Below are 16,714 nucleotides of genomic sequence, written 5' to 3'. Positions count from 1 at the left end.
GCAAGAGATGTCCTGAAAGAACATTTCCATAAAGATCTTGACTAATTTGAGATGCTTTAGTCCAGGGGTCGGCAACATTTTTTGGCCGGAGTGCCAAAAAACACCACAATGCCTACCTTGGAAGGTGCCGGAGTGCCGGCATGGCAAAAAAACAAAATGAGGGCAGGGAGTACATGGCAGGATGCCCTGCTTGTGTCCCCACCCAAAGCCCCTGCCCTCTAGCCCGGGCTCTGTGGCTGTCAGCAGCTACCCTGACTCTGGGTAGCTGCTGGAGCCCAGGCTGCTCCCAGCAGGGCTTGCAGTGTCCCAGCTGCCTGCTGGGAGCAGCCCGGGCTCCCGGCTGGCAGCAGCTACCCAGAGCTGGGGTTGGCTGCAGCCGGGAGGCTCCAAACGGCTGTGCTGGGCTCCGGAGCCCCAGCATCAGCTCTATATCAGCGCGTGCACACGCACCTCGGAGCAGGCGGTGGGGGAGGGGCAGCTGCAGCAAGCAGCGGGTAGGCTGCAAACAGCTGTGCCGGGCTCCACAGCTCCAGCACCAGCTCCATGCTGGTGGCAACTGCACGTGCACCTCAGGGCGCGTGCACAGAGCTGATGCCAGGGCTCCGGAGCCCAGCACAGCTGTTTGCAGTCTCCCGGCTGCAGCTGGCCCCAGCTCTGGGTAGCTGCTGCCAACCGAGAGCCTGGGCTGCTTCCAGCAGGTAGCTGGGACACTGCAAGCCCTGCTGGGAGCAGCCCAGGCTCCGTCACTGGCAGCAGCTACTGGGGCTGGCTGTGGCATGCCAAGCAAAATGGCCTCGCATGCCATGCTTGGCACGTATGCTGGGGGTTGCCGACCACTGCTTTAGTCCATTGCATTGTCATATGGAAGCTCGATGCGGTCCTGCATCTGTAGTGCCAATGAGGCTGTAAGAAAACCAGAAAAATCAGCAAAAATAGCTGATTAGCTGATTTATTTAAGTACAAATAAAGTGTGGGGGTGGGGGATGCAGTCTGAACTGTTTGCTTTGAAATTTGCTAAGAAAGTTTCTAGTTGCAGACAAAAGTCTGTAGTTGGAATAGTCTTCTCCTACCTGGGACTCAGGCCTTTGATATCAGAAGAATGCCTTGTATTCAAGTATCTGTGTTCCTCCTAAGTAAGTCATCCATACATATCAGTGAGAGTGTGTCAAACATCAAGTCCAGTAGTCCCTACCTACCCAATACCCTTGACTTTAAATCCTTGTCTTTTATGTATATTGTAGATGATTGAATGTAGATTTAAAGGTTAAATGTACTACTTGATAATATGGATTGTTAATAAATTAACTTTACAAACCCAGCTCTATGGCTGACCCTACCAGGCTGATGACCTGTTCTCTCTCACTGCCAAACTAAGGTAAGGAGCATCATGGCTCCTTTAGGTACACTTCCATAAGTGGCCCTTCTGCAGAGATGTGGGTTTTCCAGAAAATTTTTAATTGGAAAATTTTCCAATGCCCTAAATAGAGCGTCATCTAATTTAGCATGTTTATTTGACTTACATTTAGTAAACAAAACTAAAAAAGTACCCCCGTGTTAATTTTTTGCCCCAATAGCCACAAGTATTTGAAATGAAATATTTGATTAGGAAAAAAATTAAATACAACACACTTAATATGGTTTAAATATTATATTCAAACAAATTCAAAGCTTTATGCGGAAAGAAATTATTTTTATTGGAACACTTGTAAAAATGTAAAGACAATACACAACAACATGTACTTCCCTTACACTGTTTGTTTAAATTTAAGAAAAAAACAAAGGCACTGAAAACTGTTAACACACTAATTTTAGCGCACCCAAAGAACTGTGAATGATATGCCATGGTTGTCCACTCATCTTCTTTAACAGAGTTTAACTGTCCTCCACTGAGGTCATTGGAGCACCTCCAGTTTCACTGTCATTATCTGTAGAATCACTTGCACTACTTATTAGTTCTATTTCAGAATCAGATTGAGGCAAATCTGATTCTGAACTACTTGAACCACATTCTCTTTCGCTAAAGGATGGTTTTACTATTGAGTCTTTGGGCAAGGGCAATTTATCACAATGAATCTTCTTCACTAATTGTGCTTGTGACTGATTCTCTAGAAGCAATACATTTAGAGAAATAGAAACAAGCTTAGTGGTGCATTCATTCGGTTTTGATTTGACCTGCACAGCCAATTAGGTGAATTAATAACTTGATTTTTGGTTTGGATTATTATGTGAGTGTATTTACCTTCATGTTTACAAATCGATAAAACATGCATGCACTCTCTCACACACTTCCTAGGAATAATCACCTGAAAAACAGTTACAACTTTGAAACTGCCAAGCTTGCTTAATATTGTATTGGCATCATTGTTACTAATGAATTTTATGAAACAATGAATTTTTAGAAATGGAAAAATTCCCACGGAAAAATAAAGCATTGGAAAATTTTCCTCCCCACATCTCTGCCCTTCTGTCTGGCATTGGAAAATTTTCCTCCCCACATCTCTGACCTTCTCTCAGCACCACTGAGCAGGCCCAGACTGGTAAAGCAAATTTAATTTTATGGGAGAACAGTATCAGAGAGCAAATGACTAAAACTCAGGGCTTGGAAACTAGATTTCATTTAGCACCCTCTTAAAGTCTTTAAGATCAGCATAGAAAAAGTGTGCATATTGGCTAATTGTTCTTATTGGAACATGGGTGAGTATGACGCATGCTAAATTCTGCTGGTCTTACCTGAGTAGCTATGACTGAAGGATGCAAGGTCAATAATGTTACAGTAAAAACTACACGTACAGTAACTCATATATTATGTAATATTTGTGGGCACAGAGACCCAAAGAAGAAAAAATGATTAGGTACTTCTTATGTAAGTGTTGGCCCTGATATGTTGTGCCTACATGTGTTCCTCCATTCACCATCCTTCTGTGTTAGTAAATCTGCTATTAATTTTGAGTGCTAAAGGAGGTTGAGTGAGATTCATCTCCTTTATGTCATAGGCTAGAGGAAAAGGGCACTTGAACTGCCCTGATGGGTGCTGCCACTGCAACATTCCAGTTGAATTGCTCTAGACATGCACACATCTATAGTAGAATAGTTCAGCAGTTGCAGAATAGATAGATACATATTTATATTTTTTTTCAGGGGTGATTATGTGAATGCTTTGGCACATTATGAGAAGGGAATCACAGGAGACAATAAGGTAACTCTCTTCAGCAGTGATGTAATTGTGATATACTGTATCTTCATGTTCCAAGCTTATTTATATATAGCACCTTATATTATGTTGTAAACTATATATTCTTCTTCCTGAGAGAAGACTGTATCATCCATATGTCCCTGCTGTTATTGTACAGACACAAAAGGACACTTTTTGATGTAAACTGTGATTTACAGATACCTATTGCATTAACATGGCAGTACTGAGAAATTACTTGTTTAATGTATGAATAATTTCATAATAAACTTTTGTAAATATTTAAGAGAATAATACCACAATGAGGGAAAATATGTTAAATAAGGTGCTTATTTTCTAATGAAAATCTTGGTTCCTTTTGTATGGCCATCAGTTCAGTAAAAGAATAAAAAGACTCTTTGTTTTGTTTTTTCAAAACATTAAATTGCAGTTTTATCTGATATTTGAAACCAAAACCAAATACTGTATGTGAATTCATGGGGCTAGTCTCTTCAAAAAAGTTCAGTTTCAGGTAAATCATTTTCCTTTTCTGTATACAACTGATTTTTGCTTCTTTTTGAAAAGAGATCCTCCCATACATCTGACTAATTCTTATAGTAAAATATAATGTTAAATACAAAATTTCAGCAAAAAGTAACAATAAGAAGGAAAACCCAGGATTCACCAGTATTAGCAGTGCCTTGAATTAATCAAAACAATAACCATAGCTTTTTCAGATGCTGACTGAAACTTCCTTGACAAGAATGGATTTAATTAAAATCAGGTTATTTCTGGCTAATGCATTTCACTGTTACAGTTGTTATTGTAGGTTCTGCCAAACCAATACGATTTTTACGGAAGATAGTTCTCACTTTCCTGTTGTTTTCCAGTACCAGGAACATGATGAAGCTTGCCTAGCAGGAGTAGCCCAGATGTCTGTTCGAATGGGAGACATCCGTCGGGGAGTAAACCAGGCCATTAAACATCCTAGTAGACTGCTAAAAAGAGACTGTGGAGCTATTCTGGAGAGCATGAAGGTATCCCTAGTAATAAAAAGAGAGCCAATAACACAATGAATTCTCATATTCAAACTATTATTATTTATTTGTAGTAGTGATAATACATTACAAATAATATTTATAATAATTTGCATTATTATAGCAATTTTCAGAAGCTGCCCAGCTATATGAAAAGGGACAATATTATGACAAGGCAGCATCAGTATATATCCGCTGTAAAAACTGGTAAGTACAGCTTTTAGTGAAGCTTTACATTCCATGAGAAACAGGTTATATCTTTAATACCCTTTTGAAAGGAACAGAAGTCCCTAAACATCTTGATTATCACATGAACTATTTTTCCAGCTAATTGATTTATCAAAACAGTTCTTAGGTTCCTGGAAACTAGGCCAACTGGAGTCCACATGGAACAGATCTTCAGAAACCCAAGTGCAATTGGTCAGCTCTGATATAGTGCATAATTTTATTGGAAAATAGTGGTTGTTCTCATTATTTGCAAATTTCTCTTTGCTGTGTATTATGTTTAGCTTGATTTTGTAATTGGGTTTTCAGATTCTTTATGTACTGCACACTTGGAATCTTTTTACTTGCATAGTTATGTTTAGTCCATTAAATGTTTTTTATAAAATATGTTACAACAGATACTAGGTGGCTCGGATGATTGGAAATCTACTTTGCTGGTTCATATTCTGCACAGGTCAGAAGTGTTTAGTAAGAGCTAGTAGTATGTATATTCAGTGTAATTTTTAAATTATGTTGACCTTAGTCCAGCTCCAAGTAGACAAGAGTTAGTACCACAAAAGCACTTGGTCCCTAATGAATGGTTAAGTATTTTATATTAAGTATTAATATAAGATAATGCAGTATTCCCCTCTCAGACAAGTGCTCTACCAGTAGGCTAGAGTATCACATTTAGTCTCTCTGGGCCAGTGACTATTTTAATTCTTCCATACAAAGTGGAACAGCTTAAACAGGAGGAACTGAGAAAATCTTGCACCAGAATACCCTGTATAGTCTGGTGGTTAGAGCCAGGGAACGCAACATTTTAACAAGAGGAGGGACAGAACAACCCATCTCTGGTTCGATATGAGCCAGGTGGCTTTGGCAGCATGTCAGTAGTGTGTGTGGGGGGGGGGGGGGGGGGTTTTTCCTGCCCCTGTACTGGGGCCAGACAGCTGGTAGGTATACCTCTGCCACTGTGTGGTACAAATACGATTAGAGGTTAGGCATAATGATTGAATTTAGACATAGTGCTTTCTTTGCAAAATGCTTCTGTATTAGACATGGCTTGCAAATGGCTTCCGCATTAGCTTCTGCACATAGATTGAAGACATAAGATAAAAGACCCCCCTGTTAAAAACACACAGGTGTTATAACATAACCCATACTAAGTTAAGCATAGCATGAAAACCTAAAACATCCTGTGGAAATTTAGACGTAACCATGGAAACTTTGACGTCTTGCGGAAACTTAGACAAAACAGTAGAAGCTTGTAGACGCTGTAGGATAGCCAATAACTGCATACCACGATACGGTTCTTTGTTTAGATAAGCTATAAAAAGACCCTCGGACAAAGACCGGGGGTCGACTCTGCTTTGGGCTACTAGCCCCCTAGTCGATCTTGTTTGCGCAAACAATAAATTTAAAATAGACCCAGCTTGAGTGTGTGACTCTCTCCTTGAGGTCAATCGGAAAAGCCTCCAGGGGCACGAAACTAGCCGTTTGGGCAACAACTGTTTCCCCCAGCTCCCCATTCCCCAGCTATGGTGCAGGTACAGCTTCCATCCAATGGGGAGCTGTGTCAGAGCCAGGCAGCTGGAAGCTGTGTCCTTGTTACCATTGCTTCTCACCCTTCCCTTACCCCTGCTTCCACCTCTCAGCTGTGGCATAGGTCCTTCTTGGCTAGAAACTGCGCCCATGCTGCAACCAAGGAGCAGGGAAGCTGGAGGAAGCAGCAGCACAGGGTCAGCTTCCATCTGCCTGGCCCCAGTACACCTCCATGCTGCCTGGCCCCAGCACAGGCACAGGCAAAGCCCTTACTGACCACTGGTTTAGAGGATTTGTGTGGGCGATGAGATGGCTCAGGCAGAGAAGGAAGTTGAAGTCAGATCTCTCTCCTCCTCCAGCTGCATCTTGAGAAAATGAGCAGTGTAAGGTATCAAGGAAAAAGCTCTGAAAGCTGTGAATCCTAACTAAAGGCAAGTGCCTCCCTGAAGTTTGAAGTCAAGTGCTGAAATCACAGAGATGTGTAAATCTGAGAGATACCCTTCTTCTACATTTCCTACTAGCTACTTGTGCAGCTTTCCACTCAACATGCCAGCTTTCATGGATCTAATTCTTAGGCACTTTGATTTACTTGTGAATGCAGGAACCTAGGTGCCTCACTCAGAATGATTAATTCCAAGATGCCTAAAAGTTGGATGGTGCATCACACAGCATTACAATAGCTAAGTCCTTTTGTGGTTCCTAGCCCCAAAGTCAGCATAACAGATTTTCCATCATAATTGGACCCTTATTAGCAGTTTCTCCAGAGCAAGCAAAACTAAATGGATAGCAAGACAAGTGTGCTTCTAGAGCTTGTTCCTCCCTGTCATAGTAGAGAGACATAGGGCAGTGCAGTGGAAGCTTGCATAATAATTAATATGGTATCTGTTTTATGGACAAATTAAGAATACATCAGGCTTCAGTGTAGTCATTCTTGCACTTCTAATCAGTAAACACAATTCCCACTAGTTACACATTTAAAATAAAAAAGAAAAGATATTCCAGTTCAGTCTCCTTACACTGCCAGAGAAGTGTAAAACCATTACATGACCACATATCTGGTTTCTGGGTGTGAACAGAAGCGTGGATTTGAAAATCTTGATGCTCTTGAAAACTTCAGGACGCATGTAACAGAAGAAAATATGTTGGAATATAAATTATCATGATTAATTTCCATGTCCATTGAAATGAAAATGAGATCAGTCTTACAAGCTCCTTTTGCATTAAATGTGACTCAAGCATATGTTAAAGTATAAGTTCATACTGTTGCTGATTCCTCACATACCAAGTTAGATCTTTTTTCTTTCCTCTTCAGTATTACCATATTCACTTGATTAGAAGACAAGGGTTTTTTCCCTTTTAACATGAGGGCAAAAGGCCACTCACCGTACAATTGAGTATGAGGTGGCAGACAGCAGACAGCTGTTTTGGCTCCAGCTCCAGCACTGGAGCCACAGTTGCCGCCTGTCCCCTGCTGCATTGGCACATTCTACCACTCCTTCCTTACATCCCCCAGTCTCCCTCCTTCGCTGCTTCTCCCCCTCAGCCACATTCCTCCTTAAGTTTTCTCTACACCAGCAGGCTCCGTCCTCACTGCATCCTGGAGCACAGAGCACATGCTCTAGCCCAGCCCTATAGCAGCAGTGCCAGTTTTGCACCACTGCTGTGAGGCTGGGCTAGAGCCATGCTCAGTGCCCCAGGCTACAGCAGGGAAGGAACCTGCTAGCATGGAGAAAAGGTAAGGGGGTGGGGTGGAGGGGCAGGTAGCGGGGGAGACTCTGGGCTGGGGGGGCCTGAGGCTGTAGGGTGCAAGAAGCAGGGTGGAGGGAGAAAGAGGGGGATAGGGGACGGGGGATCAGGGCAGCCTGAGGCTGCAGTAGGCTGTGGCAGGCACAATGGGTGCCTAAACAGTAGCGGGTATGGGCAGCAGGGGCCAGACTGCCTGCCCCACTTCCTCCACACTGCCTTCCCCCTACCACCTTCCCCTCTACTGCCTGTCCTGAGTCCTCCACTCATCCCTTCACTGCCTGCCCCATTACTGCCTCCCACTGCTGCCTTACCATGTGCCTCCCTCTGTCTGTCTCCCCACTGCCTGCTCCATTATTGCCCCCCCTTATCTCTCCCACCACCACCTGGATTAGTGAGGGGGACTACTTGAAGATAGTCCTCCAATAATTAAGATTCCATACATAGAAAATTATAATAAATTTATAAATTTTCTGTATAGAATCTAATTAAGGGGGAGAGGTTGTCTTAAATTGAGTCATCTTGTATTCAGGTAAATACAGTACTATAAATATGCTTATGTTTTACTCTGCCAAGGGACTGGGATGGTGCAGGTGCCAAGGTGTAGAGTTGATAGCCCCAGAGGTCGCAAGTTCAAGGCCACAATAGAAGTGTTTGTGGTGTGGCTCTGTCAGATTCCAGTGAATCTGTGACCTCTCCTAAATACCTTGTCACAAGGTTGTGAAAAAGGAAACAGTGTGTGAAGACAATTAAAAAAACAGAGAGAATGATTATTATTTAATCTCTTTTCGTTATCTTGTTTTTCTAGGGCAAAGGTTGGTGAGCTTCTCCCTCATGTATCATCACCAAAGATTCACCTGCAATATGCCAAGGCCAAAGAAGCAGATGGCAGGTGTGTTTTATGTCTAAGATCGAATAGATATGCCTTTAAAGCTACCGAAATGTTTAATCTCTGTTCATAAAACCAATCACTCTAAAACATATTCAGTGAACATAATGATCCTGAAAGATTGTAAAAGTCAAACCTTAAAAGGATATTGAGAAAAATCAATGGATTTTAGGGAAGCTATTGTTTTGATTGGTTACCCTTGCTTTAAAGCTTTTTGTCAAATAGTTTTTTAAAGTTATTTTCTAGTACTATAGGTTGTGGTCAGTGTTGATGTGCTGAACTTATTCTGAATTTGAAGATGCTTTTTCAGTTTTTGGAGTGATTTGTTAACCTCATCTTGAGAAGATAAAGGAAAAACAGTTTACTCTTTTTTTAAAAAATCACCACATTTATTTGCAGATGTATCACATTTATTTGCACTAGGAAAGAGAAACTACAAATTACTGATTAAAGACCAGATAATCAAAAATAATCTGAGAATCAAGAATACATGCTCATAAAATGTAGTCTTTGGTAATTATATAAGTAAATGTACTGAAGAATGTTTTGTGAAACAGTGAAATCATAATAGTATGATAGTCTTTAGAGCTCAGCAGTGTTCTTCCCTAATTTGTTTTGATTTGACTAGAAAGTACTATTCTAAAGCTGATGCCGTAGTGAGAATGAGCAAGATCCTATTTTAACTTGTTTAACTATTGAAATAGGGATTTGCCTGGTTAAAGGCTGAGCATTGGCTCTTATTAAAAAAACTGTTAAAAAAGTTTGATGTACCTAACTTGTCAGTATAAATAACTGTGGAGGTATTCTCAAAAGATACAGGTTGTATCAACAGATGGCACATAATGTATGCAGGCATAAGCATACAACTCCTCAGGTATATGCTTATGCCTGCATATATTATGTGCCATCTGTAGAGTGTTGTGATGAATTCTTAACAAAACTAGAAAACCTTAGATATGAAGTATGCTTTGCCCTGTTATTTTGCAGATACAAGGAAGCTGTGATGGCTTATAAGAATGCCAAACAGTGGGACAGTGTAATTCGGCTATATTTGGATCATCTGAACAATCCTGAAAAAGCAGTTAACATTGTCAGGGAAACACAGTCTCTTGACGGAGCCAAGATGGTAGCCAGGTAATCAAGTAGTTGCATTCGGTAAACCTAATTTTCCTACCCCCTCTTCTTCTTTTTTTAACCTTTGAGACATTATCATCCTTGTTTCCATCTTCTGTACTTCTTGCTAAATGCTAAAATTGTGTAGTAGGGATGACTGAAACATGAGTTGTCAAAGACATTTGTCCATCTCCGAGTAAGTTACAGTGTCAATATGTGCAGTACTATAATAGTTGTTTTGGATGTGTTCTCTACTAAGCTTTTGATATGACCCAATCTCCATTTTGTTTCTTTACTGCTGAAGATGTAAGTTTTTGACCCCTCCCACCACAAGATTATTTTACTTGATTCAGGTCCTACAGCTTCTATCTATGTATGGTGGGGATTTCAAACTAGTCTTGTGCCCCAAGTTAGATCCAGTCTGCAGGGTTCCTTGCGGGACAGATCCATCTGATGCATGTGTCAGTGGTGGCAGCTCTGTTTCCCGTTCTGGCCTGGGGCACAGGGCATGTTGTGGCAACCTCAGGTTCAGCATGGAGTGGCAGAGCTGGTGACTAAAGAGGTAAGGCCACCGTGGTGGCAACAGGTGAAGGTGGACCACAGCTATATCAGCCCTCACTGGCCCTCCTGCCACTGATTGATTGCCATGTCCACCAGGGCCCAAGGGCCCGGATTCTGTGGCAGGCCACTCCCCCCTGGCAAGGCCCCTTCCAGCTTCCAGTTACTAGCCCGGCAGGCTGGATAGAGCAGCTCTACAGACAGCATCTCGCCCACAGGCCATTTGTTTAACACCCTTGATGTTAGGCACAGTCCCCTCAGTCACTTTGTCACATCTATTATCCTTATGTTTTGTTACTATATTCCATGATCCATATATTACCTTGTGGTAGGGATTGATAGTATTGGGTGGGGGGGTGTATTAATTCATTTATGGGTAGGGCCTAGTTCAAATTGCGAACACAGTTTGCAGCACAGAACCTCCTTTAATCTTGGAGTTCCCGCATGTATTTCTCCCCCCCCCCCCACCCCCCCCACACCTGATTGGCAGATGGGCCTGTCAGTCCCACTGCTTGACACTTGCCCCTGATGACCAGGAAGCAAAAACCGTGGTTTTACATATGCCACGGTTTTTGCCTCCTGGCCATCAGGGGCAAGTGGCGGGGCTGAGGGCTCCTTCCACCAATCAGCAGTGCGGGGGGCGGGGCACACAAGGGGAACTCTAAGATTAAAGGAGCTGCCATACCATGAGCTGGGCCCATGATTTAAACCAGGTCCTATTTATGGAGCACCCACAACATAACAGGAGCAAAATCTTGGTAAAGATTTGTAATAACCAAGAATGTAGTACAGTCTTTCATAGCATTTTTGCTTGTGGTAAGGAAAGGTTTAAGTGCTTGCTAAGGGCTTTTAATGTGTTTGTTTAAGCCTCAAAAGTGCTCACATTAAAACATTTGGAGCTTTCTGAAGGGCCTTAGCTAGGGCTAGTCAGTTAGGTTCAATGTGCATACTGACAGGTGACATTCACCCGCGCTGCTGAATAACAGTGCATATCTACGTCTACCTGCACCATGTAAGCCTAGTAAAGGGCTGCACAACATGTTTATCAGTTGAGCTGCCAAATGGATTGTATTTGTACCATCTGTATTTAATGGATCTAGGCAGTACAGCAATGAGTGTGAGGCTGGTGTGGAAGTTTCCTCTGAGGACAGACCAAGAGGAGTGCTATGGGAACCACAAGTGTGTGATTCTGTGGATCCAGTAATCCCCAGAACCTTCCTCGGGTGACTACCATGGGGATGTGATTGCTCCTGAGCTCTACCCATTGATCTCTGTTGAGACCTGCATTTTTAAATAGATATAATCTGGAACATCACTTGTTTTTAAAGTAGAAGAAACAGCAGCAGACAAATGCTCTCAGGCAGTAGCCTTTCCTAAGAATCAATGACAAAAAAAGTTTTGGAAGCATTTTAAGTAAAACAAACAAACAAACCCTGAAAAACACTTTTTACATTTGAATCTCTTTAAAATATTTCAAATCTAAAAGCATCAAACTGTCACGAAACTTTCTAGACCTAGATAAACAGAAAAAAATTACCCCAATGGCAATAATTCTTTAGGCATCTTTAATCAAGCAGGCTTAAAATAGAAAATTCTTCTATTCCATAGTACTGTCCAGAAACTAATTTGATATTATGTACGTGTGTATTTCACCTAAGGTCATAGGTAAGCTATGAGCAGCCTTCTAGAATGTTTAGAAAAATAAATATGTAGCCCCTCAGTACAGAATGAATTTATTTAAAACACAGTGATTTTAATAATCAATATCAATCATGATTTAAATCAGCAAGCAAGAAAATTGTATTAAAATCATCATTTCTAATCTTGTTTTACACTTGTACATCTTAGTAATTTGGCTAAAAAATGATAACGTTGATCTGCAACTATATATTTCATTTACTTTAAATATGACATTTCTTTTTGCTAACTGGGAGGGTACACTAAACACTCATTTACAGTTATATAGCTTAATATGTGTTTATTCAGATTCTTATTTTTTCTATTTTGTTAGAAAATGGTAATTAGGTTATTTACTAAATGACTGATTTTTTTGAATTCATCATTTATGTCAAGTTGCTTTTGGATGGAAATTGCTATTCAGTTAAAAATGCAAAAAAAAAGAATTTTGAAATTATTTATTAGTTAAATATGATAGATAAAAAGCCATAACATGCTTTCCTTTTAACTGATTTTATTAAATAAAAGTGAATTGAAATTATTATTAATGGTCAACATTGTATTCAAGGTTTTAAAACAAACAAAACTCAGCCTGTTACATATTTTTTGTTTGTAAATTGGAAAATAAAATAGTCTTGTGCTTTTTCAAGTCCAAATTGGTTACTCATCTTTGATTTGATTATTATTGAACTGAACTAAACTGAATAAATATATCCCTTTATAACTACAAAAGGGTAACAGCTGTTTATCATTGACTCAGTGTGCTTATTTAGCTATTGATTTACCCTAATTCAGTGGCTTGAGGTTTTTTGGTTTTTGGTTTTGTTTTTCTTTTTAGATCTTGGATAGCAAATATCTATTTCTTAAATATTTTTTAATTACTTTAAATCATATCATAATAAGTTTAGGTCATAATGGAGGTTCTAAGTTTCAAATTTAATTTTAAATAGTTTTCTTTTTAAAAAATCATTAATTTAAATAGTTGAATTGTTTAATTTTTTTTTAAAATCCACACATCTATTGCACAGGGCATATTTTCTCTGGAAAAATTCTGAAGTGTTCATGTATGGTTCAACAAAAGCACTAATTTGTTCGGTTTTAGATTCTTTCTGCAGCTGGGTGACTATGGTTCTGCCATCCAGTTTCTGGTCATGTCAAAGTGCAATAACGAAGCTTTCACACTGGCTCAGCAGCACAACAAGATGGAAATTTATGCTGACATCATCAGTGAGTTATTCTAGTTTCATAGTTTTCAGTAATTTATAGCCCATTTATGATGTATAGCTTAGAGAAATTTGTAGTAATAGTGTTAAACTAGACATCTTCACATCTCCAGATCCTTATCTTTTATTCTCAGGAAGGAGGATGATGGTATTTAGGAATTGTGTCTGCGACCCATAACCTGGGCATCGTTTTGACTTGGACTGTTCTCTAAGTCCTCGTGTCCAAGCTATGTCTGGGTCTTGTCTGTGATGGCCTCTCATCCATCCACTCCCGTTAGCCCATGGCATGATCCTCTACCACTGGCCACTTGTTGTATTTCCAAACATTTTATTTTGTTTGTTCTTGCTGCCATAGTGCTCCACATACTTGGGAACACTTCCCCCCCATCCCTCCCCAAAACACCTGCTAAATTATTTCATACATATCTTCCATCATGTATATCCCTAGAAACTGCCTTTATCAGATAACTATAAAAACAAACAAACCAAATAACCTTGATAACAGTTAAGCTGTTTGTGCTGCAACTGATGTCTTGGATTTGTAAAGCCATTTCTTAAATCTGTATTTGTCCACTGCCTAGCATAATTGGTCCTGGTGTACAAGGTAGATTTAACTCGCTTGTTGAGGATGGATGGCTTCCAGTACCCAAGTTGCCCAGTTAGTTAGTTATCTTCACTTGATCTGAGCCTTCAAGGGGCTGAGAAGCGATATAGCCGCTGTAGTGTGGCCATACTCATACATTAAGTACTTCAGTAATGCAGATAATAATCTCTTTGATTATTATTGTTAGGTGATCTATTTTATTGGTTCCACAAGGGCATGGAATAACTCCTGGAATTAGATCATGGTTATGCCTCTGGTTTACTCTGTCTGTTAAAGGATAAAGGTCCTCGCATAAGTTTTATACCATAATGTTAGTATGAGGTGCTTCACAAAGTCATCAGTCCTTAATCAAAAATTAAGGAACTGGGAACTGTACAAAATGGAAACTGTATAAAATGCATCTAGTCGGAAGTCCAACTGGACCTTCTTCATTTGAGCACCCTGTAGGGGGTGACGCTCCCTGAGGCAGACTCAGGAGCCCTTTTCTCATCAAAACCAGTCCCTTTATTGCATACCTGGAGAGCTCTTCTCTGGAGAAAACAAACCAAGTCTTCTAATTCAAATAAACAAATATGTCTTCTCCACAGTAACAAAATGAGTACAGGTATACAGCAAACATAAACCGAACCTCTGGGTCTTTTCCCAGATCCTGGGAGGGAGGCAGCTCTGGCATGGTGCTCATCCTTCAGTCAGCCTGCCCTCTCTCTCCTTCTCCCTCCCTTAGCTTCCCTTCCAGGCACCTGTTTAACTTCCTTTGGCCAGTCAGTTCTCCTTACCAGCTGACCAGTCACTTTTGTCTACCTGCTGCTGGGCTGCAACTCCTGGGCCTTGCAGCCTGCTACAGTAGTAAAAGCTAAAATTGTAAAGTGTGGAATTTACCCTTTCATAGACTCTAGAGACCTGGTTTCACAATAAAAATTCTGTTACTCCAATTATCCATCTGTTGCAGGCTCTGAGAACACTACCAACGAAGATTATCAAAGTATTGCACTATACTTTGAGGGAGAAAAGAAGCATTTCCAGGCAGGAAAGTTCTTTTTGCTGTGTGGTCAGTATTCACGGGTTAGTATTTAAATAGTAAAACTGCAACAGTTTTTAAATGTCTCTAGAAACAATTGTGCAAAACAGAGGCTTCCTACAGATCAGAAGAAAAAGGGAGCCTTTTTAGCTTTTGTCTAGTAGCAGAAAATACGACTTAAAATAAAACTGAAATGTTTTTCCAATGGGTAAAAAATAATAAATATTGTGTGCTAGATGTACACTCAGTGGTAACTCTTATTTACAGCACTAGAAGCTTCAAACACATATTCCTCTAAGAATTACATGAATACGTAATTAGAACGCGCTTATAATTTATTTGTATGTCCGATGAATACTTGGATATAAAAATATGCATTAATCTATGCAATATGGTAGCAAACTATAACATAGTATTATTATAGGAAAGAGTATGCATATCAGCACATTTCCCATTGCCTGCGATATAAATAGAATCAGTCAGTTGATTATTATTAAGTATACTATTGGCTTTATAAACCCACTGAGTGCTGCAATTATGAAATGCTGTCGCTGGCATCATTAGGTGACCATTGCTTTTAGTGGGCTGGTAAGGGAGCATTCTGCACTGACCATTGCTCCCACTTTGTAATGCCTTTAAAAACAGTTCCTAAACTCATTGCTGATTGTATGAGCTGGGAATAGTTGTGCCATGACTAAAGTGTTAATTGGTCTGTGCCGCTAAAAAGAAAAACTGAGGAGAAAAAAAACAAGTAATCCCCAACACATGGGAAGGATAAAGAAATATACATTAATGGCATAAAGGTATATAATGTTGAGCACATGATGAAAGCCTTTAAACAGTTTCTTATAAACCTGAAGTATAATATATTGATTCAAGGGTGGAAATGGCCAGTAAGGGTGACCACACCAGAATGCACACGTAGCCCCTGCTACCCATAAACTGCTGGGGGAAAAAAGCAGAGTATGTTTATACTTTGTAGATTATAACCATCCAGCACCAGAAGCTAAAAGAGGAGCTAGACAAGGAGTAATGGGAAGAGAGTGAGGCTATTAGGGTGTTTTTATATAAAACATGTATAGCTGGATCACTTGCCCAAAAAGGAGGAGACTTGGATATTCAGTTTCCTCTTCTACCTGAGGAGTTTCAAAAACACCTCTCCTCCTTCCTAGAAGAGTAGTATATTTTTTCACCTACAACATGCACCTTTTCTCCCAAAATCAGCCCCCCAAATTTGGGGTGTATATGTTAAGTGGGGGGCTTGATTTTCTGCCTGAGTGAAAGCACCCTGCCTTGATTTTTTTGTTTCATGGTGTAGCAGCTGTTGCATTACTATTCAGGCAACTGAGTGAGTGAGTTGACTTTATGGCTTATTGTTCCTCTGACTTCTCTCCTTTCCTATGGTCTTAACATTCCGCTAATCAAGGTAACCTTTCATATGGCTATTTTGCTTTTTCTGGCTGCTCTTGATCTCTCTCTCCTCTTGTTTCATAGCCTTGGAGACTGTATAGCTCTTTTCAAAATTAAAGCCCACCCACAGAGACTGGTCTTCAGGAGCAGTTAAGCAGGATTTCAGCTTAGTTAAGCAGGAAAGGGAGGGTGACTCCCTCAGCTGAAGGCTAGGATCTGTTCCTGTTCTATGTAGCCACAACTCTAGAAAAAATCTTTTTTTACTTCATTCTGCCTTTCAAAAATAAGGTCTGTATTATATTCTGGGGCATGTTGTATGTTAGAAAAGAAGGTATCCTAAAAAAATAGTAAAGCCTCCTAGAAGCAAGGACCAGCACCATCCAATAAGAATTTTGTGAAGGTGAATACCCTAACTGCTAGGATACAGACTTGAGCTACTCACTTATCCAGTGAATTTTAAATTCTTTACTACAGTGCAGTAGCTTTAGCAGTAGGATTGGAGAGAGTTTTCTTCCACCTCCCTC

General features: G+C 40.3%; 1 protein-coding gene across 7 annotated transcripts in view; it reads left to right on the top strand.

Moving 5' to 3' along the window:
- Nucleotides 1-16,714, top strand: part of WDR19 (WD repeat domain 19) — a 90,164-nt gene that overhangs the window by 51,703 nt on the left and 21,747 nt on the right. For all 7 annotated transcript variants that reach the window (XR_003095384.1, XM_025210687.1, XM_025210686.1 and 4 more), the window contains 7 exons: nt 3,139-3,196; nt 4,060-4,206; nt 4,331-4,413; nt 8,507-8,590; nt 9,575-9,721; nt 13,038-13,162; nt 14,712-14,824. Coding sequence is in view for 6 of the 7 variants with exons in the window: in XM_025210687.1 (XP_025066472.1) it covers nt 3,139-3,196; nt 4,060-4,206; nt 4,331-4,413; nt 8,507-8,590; nt 9,575-9,721; nt 13,038-13,162; nt 14,712-14,824 (757 nt within the window). In the remaining variant the exon portion in view is untranslated. The remainder of the gene's footprint in view (nt 1-3,138; nt 3,197-4,059; nt 4,207-4,330; nt 4,414-8,506; nt 8,591-9,574; nt 9,722-13,037; nt 13,163-14,711; nt 14,825-16,714) is intronic.

This window comes from Alligator sinensis, unplaced genomic scaffold (genome assembly GCF_000455745.1).
Source record: "Alligator sinensis unplaced genomic scaffold, ASM45574v1 scaffold246_1, whole genome shotgun sequence".
NCBI lineage: Eukaryota > Metazoa > Chordata > Crocodylia > Alligatoridae > Alligator > Alligator sinensis.
This window is presented reverse-complemented; position numbering and strand designations above follow the sequence as displayed.